We start from the raw sequence: 23,715 nt of genomic DNA, 5'->3' as shown, positions 1-23,715 counted from the left end.
ACGCACCACACTCTTTTTAGAACCTTGATGGCTGGGGCGCAATCGAACCAGCAATAACCTGGTCATGTTTTTGCCTGCGAACCTTGCTTCACCTTGAGCAAACTAGCAAGCAGGCGAAACATGACATGTTTAGATACGGCAGATGAAGAACAGGGAGGATGGGAATCTTGACAGCATATAAGGAATAGGGGCGAATGGGAAGCCTCGCTCTGATGGCTGATGTGATCCTTCCACCTTTGTTGTTCTTTTTGTGCTGTAGCGGATGTAGGGGTGACGAAGCATTCGTCACCGAAATTTGAAGCATTCGTCAGTGCGAAAGTTACCAGGTAAACGAAACTAAGAGGATGAACGCTGACTGAGATTAGAATAACAATGTCTTTACCTCTCGAAGTGATGGCGAACATCCGGGCTGCATTACGAATTGATTGATTGCAAAACATTTTATTCGCCGGAAAGAGCTTGGCAAGAGGTCGCGTTAAGTGGTCGAGAGTACATAGCCCTCGACGACTTTGTCAGCCCACTCCACCGCCAAAACTTGCGTTCTGGGGTCAGAGCTAGCCAACGGTCTCCCACCGCTCGAGAGAAGGAGCTGTAATTAGATCACCCGGAGGTGGCTCTATTTTGCAGTCCCACAGGATATGATCGTAGGTATTATTGTTTGTTGTATTACTTTATTTGTATTCTACTGAGTGCCTCCTGCTAACTATTGTATAACGTTTTTCTTCTGTCGTTTTTTTTTGTTCTTTTGTGTTTTTTTTGCGCTGTTCTCTAACTTCTATGTACTGCCCCACTCACACAATGCTCCAATGTAAAGGAGCCTGTGAGTAACTTGAATAAATAAAAAAAAAGCACGTTGGCCAAAATAATCTCGCCACTGGCATTCGAAATTTGGCGCGCGTCCGTCTCTCTGAAGATTTGGGCGCAGACGTCGAGATGGCGCCACGGTGCAACAAGGCGGCCGAAGTTACTTGCGAATTGTTTTCTTCTGTTTTGCTGAGAGTACTCTTAATGGTATCGTCGCGTGCTATTTTTGGGTACTTTACGCACGGCGAAGAGTGATTCAAAACAGATAGCGACGTCCAAACGACCTTCACGCTAGAGTTGGGGAGAATGTCTTGGGTTCGAACTGCAATGTATAAACACTTCGGCACATTTCTGGAGCCGTTTGTAATTTACTAAGGCAACGTATTTCAAGGAGTAGTAAAAATGTCTTGCAACAAACACACGAAAATGCCATGAAGTCATTTTCGGTGGAAAAGCTTTAGCTGCTGTCCTGAATGGAATTTATGGGATTTAGCGCATTTTAAATTCCGAACATGCTTCACAAACATATCGCTTAGCTGTGTTACTGAATAATTTAAATTTTTTAATCTGCAGTAAACGATGAATATGATATAAAAGGGCTCAATAAAGCGGTATTTGCAAACTACTGAGCGAAAATACTGTATCGCTCACCTCCAATATGTAACATAGAAACAAAACATACTCCTCTCCCTAAATTCAGGCGTGACCCACAAAGAAGAGACATGTACTTTGAAACAAAACATTTAGCGCTACCTATATATAGCTCACAGTTCGACCGCAGCGCCAATGTTTTTATTGGTATTTCCTCTTTACACCTGAATAGAAAAACCGCCCTTGTATTACGGTACATAACCACAGTAGCCCTGTCGGGCTGCGATCCTGTGTGGGGAAAACATGTTCATTTTTTTGAACAAACTAACGTGTCGTTAAAAAAGGGTTTATTATTTCACAATAAGACACTGAAGACCACGAATAGGGAAATGGTTTCCCCTCCGTTGATTGGCCATAATCTGATTGGCAGCTAGAAGCCACGTGCGCTATGTTTGTGCCCTTCTCAGCCGCTTGTTTTAATCTTTTTTCACGGAGTACAGCACGCACGACAGTTGACCATGCTCTTCTCAGCGACCCCGACCCTGCGGTCGTCTGCTTCCGTCGTCACCCCAGCGCCTACGCGCAGCGTAGGGGGCGCTGCTTCTCGCGCGTGCGCATTAGCGCCACTGGCGGCCGTTCTCGCCCTCCTTTGCGGTTTCGCGTTCGTGATTCGGAGGCTCCAAGCCGTCTGTGCGTTCGTGCCAGTCGCGTTTTTCGGGGCCGCGGAGACGGCAATGGAGAAAGTGTCGTAGCGTCGACGACCTCGGCAACCACGGGCCGGCGTTTTTGGTAGCGCCGCTGGAAACGCGACCAGCGAAAGCCGCAGAGAGAACAGGTCCGAGCCCAGACTTCTTCATTCCACTGGCATCGCTGTCGGCACAGGCGACGGTGCCCGAACGGCCTCACCATGAGCGGACGCGTAGGAGACCTCACCGAGCAGCAGATGACAGCACTCGACGAAGTAAGTGCGCCTGGCTGCGACGGGCTTTCGCAGCGCTTCGAATGTTTTCGTTTTTTTTCCCTCCTTCTCTTCGAACGTCGCGCTTCATCGCTTTGCTTGGCTGCTGCGGGAACGGAACGTTTTCTCGCCGAGTGATGTGCCGTTGGAGGCGGCACGCGTGCGCGAGGAGACACCGACACTGGCGCAGTGGGGCGGTCCTGCGAAACGAGCGTAAAGGTCAGAAGCGATGCTTCGCTGACTCTTTAACGCACGCCGCATCACAGTTGCGTTGCAATGCGACACTCGCTGAAGTGTATATAGCCTGTGAGGACTTGCACAGAAATCGCCTCGAAGAAAATCTCTTCATTTAGGTTGGATTGTTCTCGAGGCGCGTAAACAATTGCCAATGGGTTCTCACTTAATGGGTGCCCGAGAACAATGCGTCGGTCTCTTACGTCATTCGCACGAGAGTGGTTAGAACACATAGTTTTACCACTCTGCAACGGCAGTTAACGCACAATGCATGTTGAGCAAAGTAACGAACAACATTACTTCTTTTCTTTTTTCGCAGACACCACTGTTTAATAAAAGAAATAAAAGAGGGCATCGATTTTTGCTTATGGTGCGGCTAATATGCGTGCTGCAAAGAGGCGTAACAGGCGCGGCAGTTGTAAACAACTGGGTCAAGGCTCAACACTTTTTTGCCTGTCTCTCTTTCTCTATTTTTTTCTTTCACGCTTGATCAGCGAAACAGGAAAAAGCGGCACGCGCAGAGAACGCGTGTTCGCTCAACAAATGCGTTAGTTTCTCCCGTGACACAAAAGTAAAAGGTGAAGCCAGCTTTCCGTCATCTACGTACGGACGCGTTTCTGACGCGATTGGTTGGAGGAATGATTAAGACATGAATAGGCTTTTGTATAAGAGACTCTTTCTATATATCATTTGTTGGGGGGGGGGGGGGGGACAGTTGAGCTTTGTGGTTGTTCACGTATATCTTTATTTTTTTTGCTATACCATGAAGCTGATTATTTTGTTTTTAAAGGCGCGTTGGTGATAGATTACAATTACTTAATAATAAAATTTGACGCTACATCATTCCACTTCGGGACCTCTTTCTTTATTATATCCCCAGGAACTTCTTCCTACTCTTCAGGTATGTATTAAACTTTAACTTACCGTAATTTTAGTGACAATGTAGCCCCAAGAGCTTTCTCGACCAGTGGCAAAAAGGGTTCTGTGAACAAGGCGAAACTAGCGGTGAAAAATGTGGTAATGAACACACTAATCTGCTAGTGACGGAATTGTATTGTTGGCAATGAAGGCATTGGAGCATGAGGGCACCAAAATTTGCGTGCAAACGGCATGGTGGTATATTTAAGAAAATGTCTGGCTCCTATCATTAAAACTAAACACAATGATTATAACTGCAGGAAACCATTTTTTTGCCAAGAAAAGGTTTTATTATTTAAAAAAGGTAAATATTGTCTTGAACTCAGCAAACGTAGTTCATGTCTTCGTTTGTAAACATTCCTAAGCGTTTGTTATTGGTTAATTAAATCAAACTGCTACTAAGTAACAACATCCACAGTAGAGGTCTGCAGCAGAGTCTCTCAACCTATGAATTTCACGATGCACATAGGTGCAACTATCACCATTTCTGTTTACATAAAGGATTCTTGTTCATCTCATTATACCTGAAAGAAGACCAAGCTCGACAGATCTAGGTCGCTGGGTATGTCCTTGGGTTGAAATCAGTGCTAAGGTTTCTTCTTATTTTAGTCTGTGATCGCATGCCTAAGTTTTTGGAAAGCGATTCAGTACAAAGTCAAGTGCATCCTTTTCGAGGGTTAGCTTATCTTACTGAGGAAATTAGATTGCTCGGATAAAGTAAATTTCACAGGAGACCCCTAACTGCATTAGGTGCTGGCAGTGCGATAGCATCAGGCGCTGGTGAGGCCTTGACGTCACGTCCGGTCTGGCGACCTCACTTCCATCTGGCCAATGGCAATTATCCGCTCTGCTGACGTCACTTCCCTCTCGTCAGTGTGGAATTATCCGCTCTATGGGGACGAGGTTGGAGCGCTGATATGGAAGCATATACGTCTGTCTGTGACAACGATCGACGTTACCGAACTTCGATATGAGCAACATAAATAAGGCTTGAACTTTAGTTAGAAAGCTTAATCCAAGCAGCCGCAAGGCTGGTTATTTCCCACTCGAACGCATTGGTCGTCGCGGACTGCCTAGGAGCCCAACAACGAAAGTAAACTGTCGTTGTTTGGTTTGAAAGAGTAGAGTGAATCTATTTATTTTTAAGAAAAAAATAATAAAAGAAAAGCCTTGTCGTATCACTCCGCAGTCTGTCCACTCTCGTGCAAGCATCATCTGATGCGTACTACTCACTTTTCATTCGTATGTGGTCTTTTAAGGCAGTTCGTTCAAAACGTGCTCTTTCTAACACCTCAGATTCATATAGCTCTAATTAGTTTTGGTTTAACTTCTATGCACTGCTTAATCGTTCTCGTCTTCGCATCCAAAGGGTTTAAAAACTGTCACAAGAAACACAGACGACGTGCACGGTACGAGAACACAGCTCTTTTATAAGACTCCTGCAAGAAGCCCACTTGCGAGCGATGAACGATGAGAATAAACAAAAGAAACACGATGAATAATATGACAAGCAACTACGCACAGCTTTCAATCGGAAGTACTCTCGAGAACAGGATAAGTACCGCAGAGAAAACGATTCATCCGGCATATATGTCCTATATAGAAGATTTTTGTTTTAAATAAAACTTCTATAACCTGATGTGTCAAGACACTACCCTCTCTAGAGCCTAACAAAATGTCCCAAAAGAATATTGCGTGAAAAAGCAGAGTGAGTGTAAAAGTGGAAGCGTTAAAAAGAATATTTCGCAGAGTATACCCGCCACGCATAACTGCGTCAGCGAGGTAATAGTAAATGTGCAAGAAGAAAAAAGTTATAAGCGAAAACTTCGCAAGGAAACCGTTAACGGTATCGATAACAAGCTATCTGCTGTACTGAACAGTACCAAGACCGGTAACGAATGTAGTAAGCACGCTACTTAAGCAATAAAACAATACAAAAACTACATTTTCCGCACATCAGTAAAATATGTTTAAATATATGTACGTCCAGCATTCTCGGGAAAAAATTTTGACAGTTGGAAATTTAAGATACTGTTATTTAAATATTGAAGGTAATGATCAATTCTTGAGATGTGTAGCAAAATATTTCTTTTAAATCGTTTCCATCGATCGAATCCAACAGTCAAGACAGGCAGAGAAAATCAATGGGGAACTCTTTTGATGGTAGGAAGAGCGTTAATAGAAAAGAAAAAATGCAGTACTGCCGTAGGATGATCTGCGGATATAGTGATTGTTATAGTGAAACCTTGCATGAAATGAAAAACTTGCGTTCATATGCCGTTTATTGCTCAAAAATGCTTTTGCCCAGAATTTTTGGGTATGAAACTGACGTTTGCACCGGCCTACACCACGAAAATGATTTGGGTCTCCTCAAAGCTGTCGGATTCCTGTGAGCATAAAGACACTCATTGAAGCCCTTCTAATAACTTCGGGTTTCATTAAAATGCAATGAAATTCGTAGATTCGCTGGGCTTAAAGCAGTACTTTTTTGCCTCAAAATTCCCTGCGCTTTCTATCAAGTCAGAGATGAGGTTTCGCTCTTGCAAGAGGCGCCTTGGTTTAGGCTTCTGTAATGAATCTCGCTGATAATTCCGCAATACTTCTGAGTCATTTTCGCTCTACTTTGCGTTCCGATGACAAGCAATAACCGATCTTGCAAAATTGCTTTCATGTAAATGGAATGAATTGCTTTTGTTGTAAAGTTTTATGCAGAAAACTTTAGGACCGAAATATCGAACCAAGTTATTCGCACTCGATTCATATGCTTTTTTCACCTCGAAGATCAAAGGCATAGAGTGTAGACACCACACGGCGAGCTTTGGTGTTCACTAGTCGCATTTAAGTCCAGCGAGCGCATCTCAAAATGATATAGAAGACACGAAAGAAATGAGTTATGAAACTGCAACGGTTCTTGCACAATCTTTAATCAGGCCTCCGCCCAACATTACTTCGTGCGTGCTCTCCTAGTTACCATTAATTGTAGGAAACTGCTAGCAGAGAGTTAGTTACAGATAAGAGGAAACAGATTTACAGTGAACAGACGTAATCAAGGAAACAGGACGACTGTCCATCTTTGGCGGTCTTGTAACGCTTGTTTCCTGCGTATTTTCAGTTTTCGCAATAGTGGGGAGTTTTTCAGTGACCTCCTGTTTGTGCCAAAAAGGCGCAGGAACTAGTAGGCACTGTTTACGCATTAGACTTGCGCATCTTGTGCGTAATTGCACCGGCTCTATGTATTTCGCTCCCTATGCTTTCATATCTTTAATGTACTTTTCTTCGTTCAACCAAGACGACGCTGAACAGCCGACGCTTCTATGTGCCTCAACGTTTCCGATAATGCATTTAACTAAGAGCAGCGAAGACAAAAAACACTGGAAAGCTCCTGAGCTTCAGGCGATACTTGAACGGACACAGCTGATTTTTTTTTTTTTTCTGGGCATGAAGTGAGCGGAGACCTGCACTTTCGAATCACTGTTACTCAAAATACAATCACTAAAGCTTACAGGTGCAAGCATGAGCTAGTTGGTACGCGGCAAAGAAGCAGAACAGCAAAATATGCAGGAACTATATAGTCACTATAGACATTGCACAGTGCCAATGAGAAATGTTTGAAGCCTCAGTCATACAGGACACAGGGGCCAACTGCGTCAAGACTCATTCACGAGGACTGTTTTCATCATTGTGTGTGTGTAGTCTTAAGTCAGCGGTCTACGGCACTGCACTGTTTTGAGAGTGGCCTGTTCTGCGTCTGTATAACTACAGCCTCCCTATGGAACGGTGGCCGGAGAAGCATAAAGCTCATACATAGACTTTTGAATGCAATAAAAGTGAACTTCAGTGCTCAGGTTCGAGAAAAAGCACTCCAATTGTAGTCTTCTCATATCCCCGTTGTCCATGAGTATCAAAATGAGTATCAAGCATGAATTCCTCTCCAACTTTCTCAACAATATTTTCATTTTGCACGCAAGATTTCCACAGCCCTCGGGCACATTATGAGCTCCGCTTGAAGGACAGTTTTCCTGCACTACGGGTAGTAGGAATCAAACCCTTGACCTTGGTACACCGGGCCAACGCACCGTGCCCCGGCCACTATGCTAGCGGTGCTAAACCTGGCCTTACGGGCCGTCACGGCCGCATTAATTAGATTGACACAGGGCCCCGAACGGCGCCCCCGGAGCGCACCGCCGCCCACCGGCGACGTTGCAGACTGCGTGGCTGATAATGCGAGACGGCTGGTCGGCGCGCGCGAAGGAATCGATGGAAAGAAGGGAACGTTGATACGCGCGGCCCGTTTGATCAATATTGCGTGAGCGCCGCCGCCGAAAGGAGAGTGTGGGGAAGGAGGGCGGGTGTTGTGTTTCCCGGCAGAACTCGGAGGTAACCGAGAGCGTCTCTCCTTACGCGGCCGCCGGCAAGGTTCCGTTTATGAGCGCCGCCAGAGTATGCCTGCTTGCTTGCCAGGGACCCGATGCGCCACGTCGTCAGTCTTAATCTTGCGGGTAGTGGTAGTAGCTAGGAATGCTAGATGTGGGGACGGAAAAAGAGAGAGGGTTGTGGATTAGAGGACAAACTAGAGCTAATGACATCTTAGCGCAAATTCACAGCAGAAAATGGACACCGGCAGGTACGTTATTCGGCGAGAAGATGACCGATAGTCTTTTAAGCTAAGAGCATGATTTCCAAAAGAAGGAAAGCGCATAGATAACAGAAAGCCGGGAGTACGAATGTACCTAGGATGCATCCTGATTTGGGGCAGTCGTTGCTGGTGCGGGACGGGGATAATTGGGAAACATTAGGAGACAGATTCGTCCTGCGGTAAACGTGGTTGGGATGCTGCTGCTGTTAATAGCGGTATGGTGATTACGATGATGCTTATGATTATGTGCCGGAGCAACGCCATCGTCCTTTTTCTCGTCGTGGTCCTTTATTAGACGTAAGTGCAACAAAAATATCGCAGAATATCTGGTCAGCCTATGCCCAATTAAGCGCGAGATGGCCAGCAGTTGGAGGGCTCATCGGCGTCCACTGTGTTCAGGTACTGCATGCTTAGCACCATCGCCATCACCGCAATTGTCATTGTGGACTGCGAATCTTTTCTTCTTGCTACGGTAAGTGGCTCGTGACTTACCAATTGCATTAGCTTCTTCGAACACAAGACTGTACTCACAGACTCATAAATGTGGCTCGGACGTCGTACATGTTACGCGTTCTGCTTTACGGGACTACACTACCGGCAAATAACAGCGTGTTAGGAACAGACATCGGGTATGTTTTTTTTTTTGTAATACCACTTAAGTTTTTATTAACCCAAGAGACCTGCAGAAACACAGCGAGTCACTAAAGAGTTTTATAATAATGGAACCAAGCTTCGGTACTCTCTATTCGCGTTGCGTACGGCGGCCTTGGGTGTGTGCCCGTGAGAGTTTTAGAATAGGGTCCCGGCCACATTGGGATTACGTTAGCCGCTCACAGCAGAATTTTTATTGAAAAGAGAGAATGCTAAATTGTAAATCTCGCAAATCTAATTTTATTCACGTTTTTATTCACTCAAGCATAAGCGATAAGGTGTAATGAATTATAATAACAGCATATTTAAAGTCAGTGGTTGGTAAGGTCTTTTTAAGCAGAGAAAAGCAAACTTTTACAACATCCCACGCGTTATAACGTCGTATCTCCGTGGCAACGAAAGAACGCGTACTCACTATGCCGAGCAGCTGTACAAATCCAGAAGCAATCTGAAAATTTATCACGTTTTTCGCTAGAATTTTGTGGTGAGGACCTCCTGAGAGAAATAAACAGCTTCGTGTGCCATTCATTTGCCGTGAGAGCAGGACACGGTGAAGCGACTACGACTAATTGGTGCTGAGGCAAATGGCTCCCGATTCCTCGGACTGCGCCATGCTGCTCGACTTTGTCCGGCATTAAAGGGTCCCACTATTTCGCCGGTTTTGGGCTTGCGTCGCTCACTAAACCAAAGAGCCAAGGGGGGTTAGCGTTCGGCGCATGCGCAGTAGCAACCGGGCGCCTTGCATAATTTTAGCACATACCGTCTTTTCTCTCTCATAATCAGTGCTTTAAAAAAAAAAGTAAGGATAGAGAGCGCATTTTAAGAGGAATGGTCAAGGAATCGAACATTCGAAAATCGTGTACCTTGGATGAGCAGCGACGAAATGATCCCTTTATTTACCGTGACCGGTGCAGGAGTGTTTTTAGGTTATGCTCAGATTTAACTGCAATCTTGACACCACCTTTTCAAACCTTGTTGCACTAGGAGAAAAAAAAAACCTTAGTCAAGCCAGAGACCACTAAAGGTAACTTGGCCGACCAATTAGACATAAACTGAGCTGTATTTCAGCCAGTACATCTGATAAGCGATCTATATATGGACGCCCATTGAGGCATAAAATATTCGAGCAAAGGAAACGATTATCGCTACCTTTAAAAGTAGGGGTGTGCGAATATCAGATTTTTCGAATACGAATCGAATACGAATACTTGGTTCCGAATATCGAATCGAGTATCGAATAATCAAAGACAGACGCATTTAACCACTACGAAACATGTATTTGAGCACCTAAGAACATCACAGTTCAACTATCAGTGCTGAAATGAGCACAAAAAGTGTGTGTGGCTGCGCAAAAAGTATCAAAGTCTCGAACATTGTTCTTACAAGAGTGGAAATATCAGAGAAGATGGCTAGTACACAGCTTTGATCAAGGCTAGCTTGCCATAAGCACAAAAGCATGTTGCTGGGATGAAGATAAAAGGTTGTCGTGAAGGAAAACCGGCTGCTCCACATGGTCAGGCAGAAGTAGTTCCCTTCTAGCCGAAACGACTCCTCCAGCCACAGAAAATGCCCTATCAATTGGCACTGAACTGGCACGTATTGCGAGGTATTTCGTGCACAGCTCTGACTATACCAGCTCGCAGGTATAGCCACAAAGAAGCTCACCAGCGCTCTCAGCTACTGCATGGCCCAACGTTAGGCATTGCTACGGGCGCCGCCATGTTATTATGTCTCTGTCGATAAAGGAAGAAACAGCGCGACGAAACACGGACACACGAAGAAATGACACACACATGAGCGCTGGCAGCACGTATTGCGAGGTATTTCGTGCACAGCTCTGACTATACCAGCTCGCAGGTATAGCCACTGCAGACGCACACACAGCGCTCGTGTGTGTGTCATTTCTTCGTGTGTCCGTGTTTCGTCGCGCTGTTTCTTCCTTTAAATGCCTTACCAACTAGCCCGGAACTTTGCTCTTCTGTCGATAAGACTTGCGGACCGCAATGAACGCCAGTACTCGCAATAGAATATTCGGCTAGATACGAATATTCGCGTCGTGTCGAATATTCGAAACAACACGAATACGTGGATTTCGAATCGAATACGAATACTAAAAATATAATATTCGAATTATATTCGAAAATTTCGAATATTCGCACACCCCTATTTAAAAGATCTCATTCTGACTGGAAGCAGAATGCGTTAGCTTATGTCTTTTGTGAATGATACAGTCGAACTTAAGTTAGCAGGCATGTTAACCATTTCAATGTTTATAGATACCCGACGGGAGGCTCCGAAAAATTCGTTGTCACGGCGGACTTCCTGACAGAACTTGAGCATCTTTTTCTCCTTATCACCACCATCATCATCCTCATCATCATAAGGAACAACAACAACACCCCCAACGTCAGCCAAGTTGCATCTCTTGCAGGACAAAGGCCTCTAGCATTGATCTTCAGTTAGCTCTCTTGTGTGCTGCCTGCGGCCACCACCCATACTGACTGCTAGCAAGTTTCCAAATCTCATCTTCCCACCTGTCTGTCTGCTGCTGCCCCCAAACCCCCTCCCCACACGGGCAGTGTATCTCTTGCCTTCGAATCTCCTCTCTTATATTACCGGACCATCGATTATCTATTTGCAAATGGTGCTGTCCCCACTGGGACTACAGCACGACTGGGGAGAGTACTGAAAGGCAGGTAACAGAGGATGAGGAATTTCCCGTGCATATTTAATCGACGCTACGAGCTATACAAGAAATACAGCTAACGCTTTACACAGGGTGTGATAACTGTAGTGACATTCGTGTTAGTGTCACATGGTGTTGACATGGCAGTCCGACAGTCAGGAGGACGGAAAAGAGAAAACATTCCAAAAGAAACTTTTTATTGGGCTGGCTTGCGCCAACAAAGAACTGAACAACGCGGCGGTAACAATGAGCGTGCTCGGCTGCTATCGAAGAACGTAATCCCTGCCGCTCTCGGCAGCACTCTATTCAAAGCTGACAAAGAACTTTCGAGGACGGAGCTTTCCGCGCCCGCGGCAATTTTGAACAACGTAGAGGTGCGCGGCTACAATTAATCCAGGTAAATCTAGTCGCATCTGGCCTAACAAAGAAGCTGAAGTGACTTTGAGCATGAGTAAACAAGCATTACAAAGCTTCGCGGCAATAGCAAAGGACTTAACTATGAGCTGCAATATGAGCGGGAATACACAAAGCGTGCAAGCATTACTGCTCAACAAAACAAAACACAAGAAATTACGACTTCCATAGGGCGGTAAAAGGTAGCAAACTGAGTGCGCACCGTTCTGCTCCCCAGGTTCTTCCAGTAATCAATTGAATAGTATCGAACGATTCGCACCGGGAAGCCTGTTCAATAGGTGGATCGTATGTGGAAACAAACTGTATTTAAATACGTTAGTGGCGGGTAGCGAGGTCTAACGTTATATTCGTGATCGCTTCCTGTCAATGCAGGCATAGCAAAAATTACGTATTTATTACCAATAGGTCGGAAAACTGAATTAACCTAGGAATGCGAAAATTTTGTGGATATATGTGTAATGAATCTATCTGATGCCAAGCGATATTATAACGTGTGCCAAAAGACGTGCAAGGTGGTACTACTTTCAAGGTCGTGAAGCCAGGGCGTTCATTTCATAAGGATGGCTTAAAAGTGTCGAGAAATAAGGACCAAGAAGGAAGCTATGAATGAATGCCGCCAATGTCTGGTAGAAATCGATCGAGTCAAATGAGTTTTGTTTCCAAAAGCAATATAAGTGGCTGAAAATATTTTTCGGCAAAGTCCACGCGCTAGCGCCATGAAAACGCACAAATCGAACAAGCAAGGAAACCGTTCTAAGCAAATGGCTGCTAAAAAGCTAAAACACATCGCATCATGGACCGTCATGAACTTCCTGGAATCATCTCGCCGCATTGTTTGCACTCATACACGCCTGTGTGTTGAGCGTGTACGTGTGCTCGCATAAAAGTGCGTTTGTGGCGCCTCGTGTTTGCAGTCGATGCGACTGGGATTTAGAACGCAAACAAGGATCCCGCTGCCTCCGCGCAATGGGAGATTCTTCGGGGAGCAATTTGGGGAATGCGACGAAGTTTGTTTATCTAGGGGCCCTCCAGCTTTGCTTTTGTTTACTGATCGAGTTTTTTTTCCCGATGCGCATGGTTTGCTTTTCGTCTGTACGGATATCATTTCTTGCATCATCGCAGCTGTTATTAATTAAGTACAGTGTAAGAACTCTTGAGCACTGAAGCCTGCGCATTGCTTCCATGAATTACAATTCAGTCCGATGACTGGCGCTGGAAGAAAAAAAAAGAAACGGCCCGAGCATAAGAGCCAAACAATACGAAATTAGAGCGAATTTAGTCTCCGTCCAAGAAACAGGCATTAAGCTGTTTCAAGCAAGGAATGAGGAGAGTTGCAGACGGAGGCACAGGACTTAACACGCGGTACAAGGCGGCAAGAAATGCAAAAAGAATAACTAATAGAAAAATGAATAAAGAGGCATAGCGCAGATTCTGTTTTCACGCAGCACTAGTCGTGTGGTCAACCAAAGGGTCCTCAAGTTATTGTGATGACAGAATTGCACGCGAACCAAGCCAGGAGCTTTTATCCATGCATAATTACTGCTTACTCATGTATGCAATAAAAGAAACTGAAAAGCTTGCGAAACTTTTAGAGCTTCTTGGCAGGTTTGGTAATACATAAAATTCGAGTTCTAGAAACCTCCCACCCACCACCCTATTTCACGACATTCACTTTGTCAACTACTTCGGTGTCAGCTTAGGAAAGCAGGAAATTATGGCTGATAAAAGCGTTCCATAGTGCAATCCCGGTAAACCATGAGGAATTTAAAAAAAAAAAAAATTTAGCGAAAGTAGTCCTCCTAGGGGTTCCCGTGAGAAATGTGGCAGCGCAAGTTCAAAGGCGGTGTAAACCACAAACATCGAACCGGAATTTACCTCTTCTAGCTGATTTGTCATTAATGCTCAGCTTCGCCTCTGATGTCGTTAACTTTAATCATTCCGTCCGCTTTGCTTATTTAGGATTTAGCTTTTTGCGGAATCTGTTGCTCCAACCCTGAAACGCATTCCAAGATGGCGCGAACACAATGATTACGATGACCAAGGGTGCGTACCCCACATAAACGGGTTACGAGTACGAACGCGATAAAGTGGGTTCAGGTGCGGCACTCAGAGGATTTCACGCACAGACCCTTTCTGTCGAATACACTACGGAGAAAAATGCGCGAACAGAAGGAATACGGGCCACAGATCACAACCTGCTGGGTTTCAGGCCTCGTACAGATGTGCACCCAATACGAACTTATAGATCGTTGATCATCGTGGGGAGCTCAAAGAGCCTCCATCTGTACATACGTCTACAGTAGTGGCCTCGCAGAACTGCCGAAAGTCTGGCAAACGGAATTGAATGAAGAACTCGGGAGCAAATTCCTCATTGTGGAAACTGCGCATAGGTCGTCCATCACGCCTGTGGTGACAGATGCGAAAAGCCGCCTTTAGCGGACTGCCAAGGGGACAAACGTAAGGCATGCATTCTCACCTCTTGAACAGCACTAAGCGAAGACGCCTATGCACGGAGTGTGGAAAGAGCCTTCATCAACGTGCTGATATAAATCGGCAGCGAAGGACAGTTCTTTTTTTCTTTTTAGCGTAGAGGGGGGGGGGGGGGGGGGGCGGCATAACACAATGCACCAAGCTTACGGCTCCTTTTCTTTTTTCCTATGAACTTGCTCATATTCTGCTGTGAGTCAGTCTTAGATCTTCTGCTCCAGGTTCGCTGTTTCTACAGGAAAGACAGTATTTCCTGGCACTGTCACCGGAGATCTACCGCAGCCATGAGAGGCGAGGCGAGTGGTGTATGTGTACGGCTACTTTATAGTCGTTCCCTCAGCCAAGCGTTATTCTATTTGGCCTTTACGACTACACAGATCCAGAGGAGCTTCGCAACGTGGCTCTTGCTCTCTTAACGGTTCATTATCCTCGTGTACCCTCCTTAGCCTTGTTCATTTTTCGGTTCTGCTTCCGATGCCTCCACATTTCCAGTTCTGCCTTCTTGGTTTCTTGTCGCCCATGCACTGTGAAATGCAACAGGCCGGCAGTGAAAGCGCTTAATCCCACAAGTTACGAAATTCCCGTTGGAAAACCAGGTAAGGCCTGCGAGCAGTGTCTTTCAGATGTAGGAGGCTGCGGTTCTGCCTACTAGGTCGGCAGTGAGCAACCAGTGGTGCCCTCAGAGACTTCTCTTCCTTCGGCATAACCGTATTTAGAGCAGCGCTAAGCAGTAAGTCTTCCTTCCACAGGTGGCGTGACAATCTACGAACCTCATACATGAGTACGAGGTGGAGTTTGCCAACTACTGATACCAAAGGGCTATGCTGCCGCACACGAATGTATGGTGTATATTGTGGAGTTTGACGTCCCAAACCTGCACATGGGCCGCCAGAGTCGCCGTAGGAGTGGACTCCGGAACAATATCGACCACTCGAGGATGTTTAACGTACGCAGACACTGTAGAGCCCACGGGCGCCTTTTGCATTTCTCCTCGAACGAATTGCGGCCGCGGCAGCCGGAATTCAATCCCGCAACTCCCTTCATAACATCGTGAATAGGAGTAGATGGGAAAAAAAGACATAAGTGACAGCAGCGTGGGAATACCGATTGTAAAAGGGCGCACAAAGCCTCTTTACGGCTCTCGAGGACTCTGATGAACTTATGCCCAGATGCGTTGGCAGCAAAGGAATGTGCCGATAGTGCAACGCCTCCGCGTGTGCGTTGCGTGGGACTGCTTTTATACCTGCCCATGCAGTAGACGTGGGAAGGGGCTCAATCAGTCTAGCGAAAGTTTAGCTTGGCTTTAGCGACCAGCAATCATGTAGGTAGGATGACGTTTGCCTCGCTTGCCTCGTTAGGCCGTAAATGTGGGCTCACGGACTAAGAATATCGCTATCGAAAGAGAAATAAAAGCAAACTTAAGACATGACAGAGTGGAATAAAGAAACCAAGCATGCAAGAGATAAAGAAAAAAGAAGGAAATGTAAAGGAAGAAAGTATGAAAAAAACACGTCGCCAGAAATCCTGGACAAGTGCGTTTTTTTTTTCAACGGGAAGTCGTGTATCAAAGTAATTTTTTTTTTTGCGTATCGTATTAATGCACAACAACAATCAGTATATATATCTGCATATTCCTCCTCGGGTCACTCGTAATTTTCCGCTACTTTTGCCAATACAGCATCCCATTGGTCTTCTATTGCAGTCTTAGCAACTCAGTGTGAGCGCAGGACAAACTTTAGAAGCAAGATTTCGCTGCGCATCGGAAGTTTGACCATTCCCATCAATATGTTCATAAAAGTACCTTACATAATTCTACGGTTGATTCGAAATTAACAGTTGATAAGTGCCAAATGAAACAAAAGAAGGAAAAAATATGAACTTCTCAGTACGCTTTTTTTTTCCCTTCGTTCTGTAATTCCCAGTATTCCGTTTATTTCTTTTTCATTGACTATATTTCATTTAATCTCTTTAGCTGCTTTCAACTAATAGAAACGTAGCTCGCATGAATGTCAACTCGAATAACGTTTTCGCAGTTACGTTTGTTCTTGCTGCGGCAATAATGGCCGAAAGAGAAAAGACGGAAATATAAAACAAAATACGCTGGCTTGCGCCAGTTCTCAGCAGTGCAAATGAAAATCAATTGTTTCCAGGCTGAATATGAGGCGCATTTGGCATCACGCACATACCCCGAATGCCTCTCTCTGAGTTTCTCCACAATAACAAAGTACAGAAAAGTAGCAAAGCAGCAGCGCTTGTGTTGCGTGTTCTCTCTTTCGTCTGTTCTGTCCTCTCGCGCTGTTTAGCAATGGACAAAGTACAATTCACCGAACAACCCGCTTGAAACTAATAAAGCAGCCATAACCTGTTGTGGCGCCCGAGCAACCTAAAACGCTGGTGAGCTGACTCTGAGTTCACCAAAAACTTAAAAAAAAGAAAAAAAGTCAGAGGAAAGTAAAGAGAGAGCGCAACTAGATTAAAAGAGAATTCGCTACTAACAAAATGAATGGTTGTTTCTGCAGTTAATGCTTTAGGCTTAACTTGACCGAGATCTCAGGATGAATTTTTTTTTTCAGCAACATTTCGCAACCGTTCAAACCTGTAGCTGGCGTTTGAACCTCGTTTTCATTTCTTTTCCCGTCGGCATGTGTCTGCTAAGCTTATTGTTCACCACTACTGCTGCGGACCTGCTATGCTGAGTGTGTGCGCGTGCCGAGAAAATACAGACGCGTATTCTCCAATGCTCCAAAGCGCTAGCTTGCGCTCGGCTAGCCACTCACTCCATAAGGCTTTCAGCGCAGTGTTTGCTTCGTGCTCGTGGGCCCAAGTGCGCGGCAATAAGGAGTTCTGCATGTGCGCCAACTTATCTATATTTCTTTTTGTTTACGGGCTAGCAAGTGTGCGCGCACAAAAAAAATCTTGAGAGGACTCCGAAGTGGAGACAGGCTTTGCCGCATGGCTCGAAAGTCTTGATGCGCAGCCAGACGTGCCAAAGGAGCCGTCGCATCGATTTGCCTTTGTGAGAGCGCGCGAGTGGAACTCGGAAAGTGCGCCATCTCAAGAAAGATTCCGCCGTTTTGTTGAAGTTGCTTGTTTTTTTTTTTGTTTCATTTTGCGCTATCATGCACGAGTAAACTGTTCCCATAGTTGCTATGTTTGCGATCACGAAATTTTGTGTTTTGGTTGTATTTTCTATTCCCTTGCATCAGTTAAATATGTCGTTGTTTGCGGCAGTACGCATATTTGCGCCGTTAGGAAGAAGAGTTCTCCAGAAGCGAGGCACTGCTGTATTCTTTAAACGCATATTGCTGACGCGAAAATTGATGCTGCCCGCAAAAACACAAATATGACGTGCTCGAAAGAGAGACGCCTCTACTGCCTGTAAAAACACCGAATTGTGGACCCGAGAGAGAACGGGGCCGAGATCAGAAAAGTATGTCCGGGAAATATATCAGAAGCCATACGACGTGGTAAGTATCAGCAGTTCATGAATTAGGTCAACGCCCTAGTTTCCAAGGTTCAAATCCATATGGCCCGTGGTGGGACCCAAAGGAACTAGAAGCGCTTACCCTAAATTTTTGGCAATGATAGTGCGGGAGTGCCATTTTGGTGGACTTTTCTTTGGTGGGCGTGCAAGAAAAACGTGCCTCAAAAATGAGGGAAATTACGGTGCTATAAAAAGCCGCCAATCGTATTCTGTTGCTGCGCACTCGGTCTCGGGTTCGAATGCCAGAAGCGGCGGCCGCATTTTGGTACCGGCGAAATCCCAAGAGGTCAGTGCACCAAGATTTTAATGCATGCTAACTAACTCGTACATGGTGCAAGCTTTTCCTTAGTCGTGCTCTACGTTGTTGCTCAGTCCGGCGGTCAGAAAAATATATTCCCGCAAAACATTGTTTGTCGCTTTGATATTCACGTACATAATTATCTCTTTTTCCCGGTTGCGCACCACAGTCTTAAAAAAATTGTTTGATACGAGTGACCAAATCATGGTGCTCCAGAAATATTCGATACTATTGTCGGTGATTTAGGCGCCTTGTCTTTAGAAAGTTCCTCGTCACCTTTGTATTAACGCAGCAAATAGAAATCGCCGTTCTGACCTTCGTCGGCCACCCAGCGTACTTGTTGCTATCGTCACCACCGAGTTGTTTTTGATTACGGGCACGCGTTGGGCCAATAAACATTTCGAGTTTAACGCCATTCTTTTACATGCTATCAACCCAGCCACATTATATCTGCGCCCGTGAGTGTACGTCTTGCGTAGCCAGAACAGAATGATAAGGCCACGTACTGCTGGCGATGACCAGAGAACATACATGCGCAAACATCAAAGAAGAAAATAAAAAATGTTTCTCGGCAATGCCGTTTTTGTTTGCTCCGAAACAGAGGTGGTTCCATCGGTTATTACGTAATTTATAAATTGATCTTCCATGCCGAATGTTGTTTCAGTGAGACAGAAGTTCAGAGGGCGGTGCTGTGCTGACCTTTGCTTATGAGTCTGAATGGTGTTACTTAACGTTGTCATAAAGCGATCAAAACATATTTCTAACTCTGATTGTTATATAACTGGGCAGTGGCAGTAAGCGCTGCTCGCGAACCAGCAGCCGTACTCGTGACGTATCGCAGTCTCTCACAGACTATTAGAAACGTCTTTAAATGGTAAAATTTTGTTTATTTCATTATCTATTCGCACCCTGTCGTTTTGTTTTTCCTCTGCAAACGCTGTTATCTCTGTACAAACGGGAAAGTTAGGCAAATGACGCAGTTGGCTCCCTAAGCAGCACACTTTATTGGGCTATTTCTAGATCTCTGGAGGGTTTCGCGACATCTTAACTAGTGTATAAATTATTCGCTAAGTTTCAGTTTATAATTTGCAAAGTTGCAGCCAGGGCTTAACTCCAGATATTTCTGAAGTGCGTTTTAAAGACAACCATTGTTTTTTCTCAGCCATAAGTTTTGAGACGGGGTCGCAGGCTACAGTGCTGCCAACAGCCGCGGGATTTTAGTGCCGGAATGTTTATAACAGAGTAGGAGAAAAATTTCGAAATACGAAACAATAGACCCCGTGGGACCAGTGTATGCGATTATTTCGGAACCAAGGAATATATATATATATATATATATATATATATATATATATATATATTCCTTGATCCCTCCGTGGTCTAGTTCTCTTGAAATATATATAAGGGATAACAAAATCTTCAAGGCAACTTACGCAACTTAGGTGATACTTACGCACACAATTGGCAGGCACTTGCCTTCTTTTGTTAACCACCCCTACGCTTTTTTTCCCCCTTTTTTTCCCCTTAACTAGTCGCGTGCCCGCCCAGGCCCACCACCCTCTTTCACCTTTTTCACGGCGGCGCCTTTGCTGGCGCACCTTGGCGTTTGGGTTTCGTGTCTCGGCTGTCTTCCTCTTTCCCCTGTGATTTTTTCTCATTTTTCTTTTTCAAGCCCTGTGTGTGCCATGTTCACTGCTATAAGAAGACCCTTCCATGCACTGTATGATCATTCTTGAAAAAGACCAGTCCCTGGTCGAAACGTTGAATAAATCTGTTAAGTTTTTCAATGTGACTTCCTCAACTTATTATATATATATATATATATATATATATATATATATATATATATATATATATATATATATATATGTATATATATATATATATATATATATATATATATATATATATATATATATATATATATGCACTTGTGCTTCACGCTACTCCTGTGCCTCGCGCGTGCTTTAAAAGCCGCATGTTTAGAATGTTGTAGTACACTTGAAAAAGGCTGGCCCACCAGCCGAAACGTCGTGAATTAAATCCTGTTATGTTGTTGTTCAATTTCTGGTGACTATATATATATATATATATATATATATATATATATATATATATATATATATATATATATATATATATATACATATATATTACGAAATGACTACTCGCTACGGAATGCCTTCTCCTCTTCTCATCTGCGTGTCATGAGCGGGAAGAATAGGAGCAAACGGAAAGGAGAGGAAAGAAAGAGGAAAAGCCGGCGCGAACCTGATGATAGCTCGGGGCCCGCAGAGAGCGCCCATGCGTGCACCCGAAGTATTCATGGCACGTTTCATTTTCGGGAGCGATTGTGCCCACCGGACCGTTAGGCAATCACCCCAAAACCGCCGCCCCCAATAGCGCGCGTGCATGCATAGCGCTGCAGTCAACAACACTGCGCCACGCTCCTGCGTGCTTCGCGGGGGTCCCACGAGTAGCGACCGACCAGCCCGTAACGAAGCCGGCGGAAAAATGCCAAAAACAATATATAAGTGAAGAGATACTCTACGCGGTATCAGCGACGCTTCGCGAAGCCATGCTTAGCGTATATACTACAGTGGAAGAAAACAAGACTGCGTAAAAAGAAAAAAGTAAGAGAGAAATGCCTGACGGAAACCAGTAGCTCACTAGCTACGAAAAATTCGCATTCATCCGAGAGGGCATGCAGCACAAGCGCCTCATTTCCCTCCCATGCTTTTTTTTCTCCCTTTCTTTCCACGCAGTTGTTTTTTGGAAGTCTAGATGGCGCCACGTTACGAAAGTAGACGAATCGGTTTATGCAAAGCACCGCCGATGAAATTGCGAAAAAAAATATAGACAGACGACAGAAGACAGTGAGGCGGCACGAGCGTTCAAAAAATTGTTATGAGCACGCAAATTGAACACAAGCAAGACGGACGGCAACAACATAAGACAAAAGCGGAAGATTCCACGAGCAGCCTGCCGTCTTGCGTTAGGGGCTGGGAATGCGGGAAGAGAGCAAGGTTGGGGGGGGGGGGGGGGGGGGAGGAAGAGGGTGACAGCGAGCGTTCCGGCTGGAGCCACCTAAACATGCCTGTCATGCACGCGTAATGCTGTTTCTGACAAGAGGCGCTGTCTCGATCGAAACTTATTTTTTGTTCCTTGCTTTCCTCGTGGCCTGTTTGTTCTCCCGCGGTTGATTTTCTCCGAACCGCTGATGCTAGCTCGTCTTCCGCTTCCTGTGGATCGTTATGATGGGGGGGAACCGGAAAAAAAGCAGGGCGAGACAGAAATGGATGCGTTATGCGGTTCAAGGCCGCGTGCCCGATCTGTCGGGAGCTGAGATGGCGCCGCTTGCTCGGCTGACGCAAACAAACGAGTGTGTTGTCAAGGCGTGTCCCTTTCGCGACTGACGGTGGATGAGTGGCGTCGCTGACCATTATTTAGATCGCTTTACTGCGGCATGGCGATAAATGCATTCGTAAACGTATGCCCAACTATGAATGCGAGATGACCGGAATAAGTTTTCATTCGCAGTTTTCCCTGCAAAAAAGCATCAGAAAGCTTGAGATTTCACTGAGCTAGAAAAACCTTGCACTTTTATGATTGCAAGAGACACGCGATTAGAGATGAAACCAACACGCATGAGACCGTAGAGTTGAAGCGTTTACTATGCCAAATGATATGACTTCATCCTCCTGTGAAGCTTAGTTTACATTCATAACCACAGCACACTGTTCACCGTGCGACAAGGAAATAGGCGGTTGTCAAAGGTTTTCGTGTTACATCAGTAAAAAGCTACACGAAAGGAAATCATAAACGCAATACTTTTTTAGTCTGACTTATTTAATGCGGCTAAACATTAAAATGATGACTTCGTCTGTAGCTGCGGTTTGTAAGCGCAGTAATATAAAACTTTTGTTTTGATAAAGTTGTAACCTACAATACCAACTGACTTGGTTAGGAACTTGAGACGGGTAACGTGAACACATGTGACATGCTCGGTGAAACCATGCGAGAACGTGGAAACAAACCGGCTGCAGCGAACAGAAGGAAAGCAATAAAAATAAACTCTTAGGCTACCGACGGTGTTTCGTCTGATGCGTTAGCAGCCAAACGTTCGTTATACCCGAGGTTTACACGCTAAAGTTCGTTATTTCCAATGTGGTTCGTTACATCGGAGGTCCAGACAAGAAAGTTCATTATATCCAAGGTGGCATACTTAGGTTCTTCATAACCGAGTTAACACACATTATGTTCGTTATATCCGAGATTTACACATGAGAGAGAATTATACGCGACGTAGCCTACTAAGCTCGTTCGTAGAACGGTTCTCAGCAGATGGCCCAACTGCCAGTGGCTAATGACAGACGTCGGTCGCCATTTCGCTTGCACAGACGTCTGCAATTCTAATGCAATAATAAAAATTATTTAACAGGTCTACGGCTCTTCATATAAAATGCGGTTGCTTCGCGTTGACAACTTGGGACTTTCACGTAAATTCACAGTCACAGTGGATATACCGGTGATCCCTTTCGATTCCGGCTGAACAAGGCCATTAAGTTCCCATTAATGTGATGACTACTCACTTTCGAATAAAGATGACGGCGCAGGATGGCGCAAAACAAGCGCCTGCTGGCTAAGCACATGTATTTTGTTCATATTATGGGGAAAGGAGTAGACGGGGTGAAGTCTAAACATATCTTTTTCAAATTACGCCGCGCTGTACTTACGCAATCCTTTATCGTTATGCCAAGACATTAACAGAGGACGGAGAGATGGTACGGAGACACGGATATCCCTTTTGGAATGAGATGTCGGTGGGTGCCACCAAGATCGCTGTTTCTTTTTTAAAAATCTAGGCCCGATTATAGTAATGTAAACGTTCCCGCCAATTACCTGCCGTAAAATTCACAGTTTTTTTTTGTTTAAATAAAGCTAAACTAACGCTATATCTAATGTTGCTCTAGTGGCGGCATCTCGAGAAACTATATTGAATCAGAAAGCGGCAGTCCTCTGGCGGCCGGTGCACGAACTGTGTTTTACTAGTACGCTGAAATGATCCATCTTGTTACCGGCGTTATTTAAATGTTCCTGCGTCTTGTCGTCTCTCGCCGTGTTTGTTTGTGCGCTGTGTTTTTCTTCCAAGAAAGTTCAAGCTTGAAACGAAGGCATTTGCAAAGCGTCGACAAAAAATGTTAAATGGGAGCATTAACTTAAGCCACTCAGTTGAAAATGGCGGCCATGAGCCTGTATGTGCATAAAAACTTTTTAGTTAGTCAGACGGTGGCTGAACACAATATCGGGTACCGGGCTCATCAGAAGTATTTAGAGGAAACATGCATTACTTGTTGCATAGACTTTTATCTGGAATCAGTGAGGCATTCGTGATCCCAGAAGCGTCCTATGAGATCGTAAATTTGTTTAGTGCAGTGTCGAATTAAATCGAAGCTCTTGTCAAATTGTCTACCACCTTATAACTCAAGACTTATATTCCATCTCAATTTCTTTTTGATCTGAGCCTATCAGGAGTGCGCGCGCTGCATAAATG

General features: G+C 44.9%; 1 protein-coding gene across 1 annotated transcript in view; it reads left to right on the top strand.

Moving 5' to 3' along the window:
- The first annotated feature begins 2,056 nt into the window (after window positions 1–2,056).
- Window positions 2,057–23,715, top strand: part of LOC149363281 (SEC14-like protein 2) — a 71,294-nt gene continuing 49,635 nt past the window's right edge. The window contains exon 1 of the mRNA XM_089573428.1: window positions 2,057–2,356. Coding sequence (XP_089429554.1) covers window positions 2,303–2,356 — 54 coding nt within the window. The 5' untranslated portion in view covers window positions 2,057–2,302. The remainder of the gene's footprint in view (window positions 2,357–23,715) is intronic.

The sequence above is a fragment of the Amblyomma mixtum genome, chromosome 2 (assembly GCF_055824585.1).
Source record: "Amblyomma mixtum isolate Tamu chromosome 2, ASM5582458v1, whole genome shotgun sequence".
In the NCBI taxonomy this organism is placed as follows: Eukaryota; Metazoa; Arthropoda; class Arachnida; order Ixodida; family Ixodidae; genus Amblyomma; species Amblyomma mixtum.
Note: the sequence above shows the minus strand (reverse complement) of the source record. Positions and strands in the feature narration are given on the sequence as shown.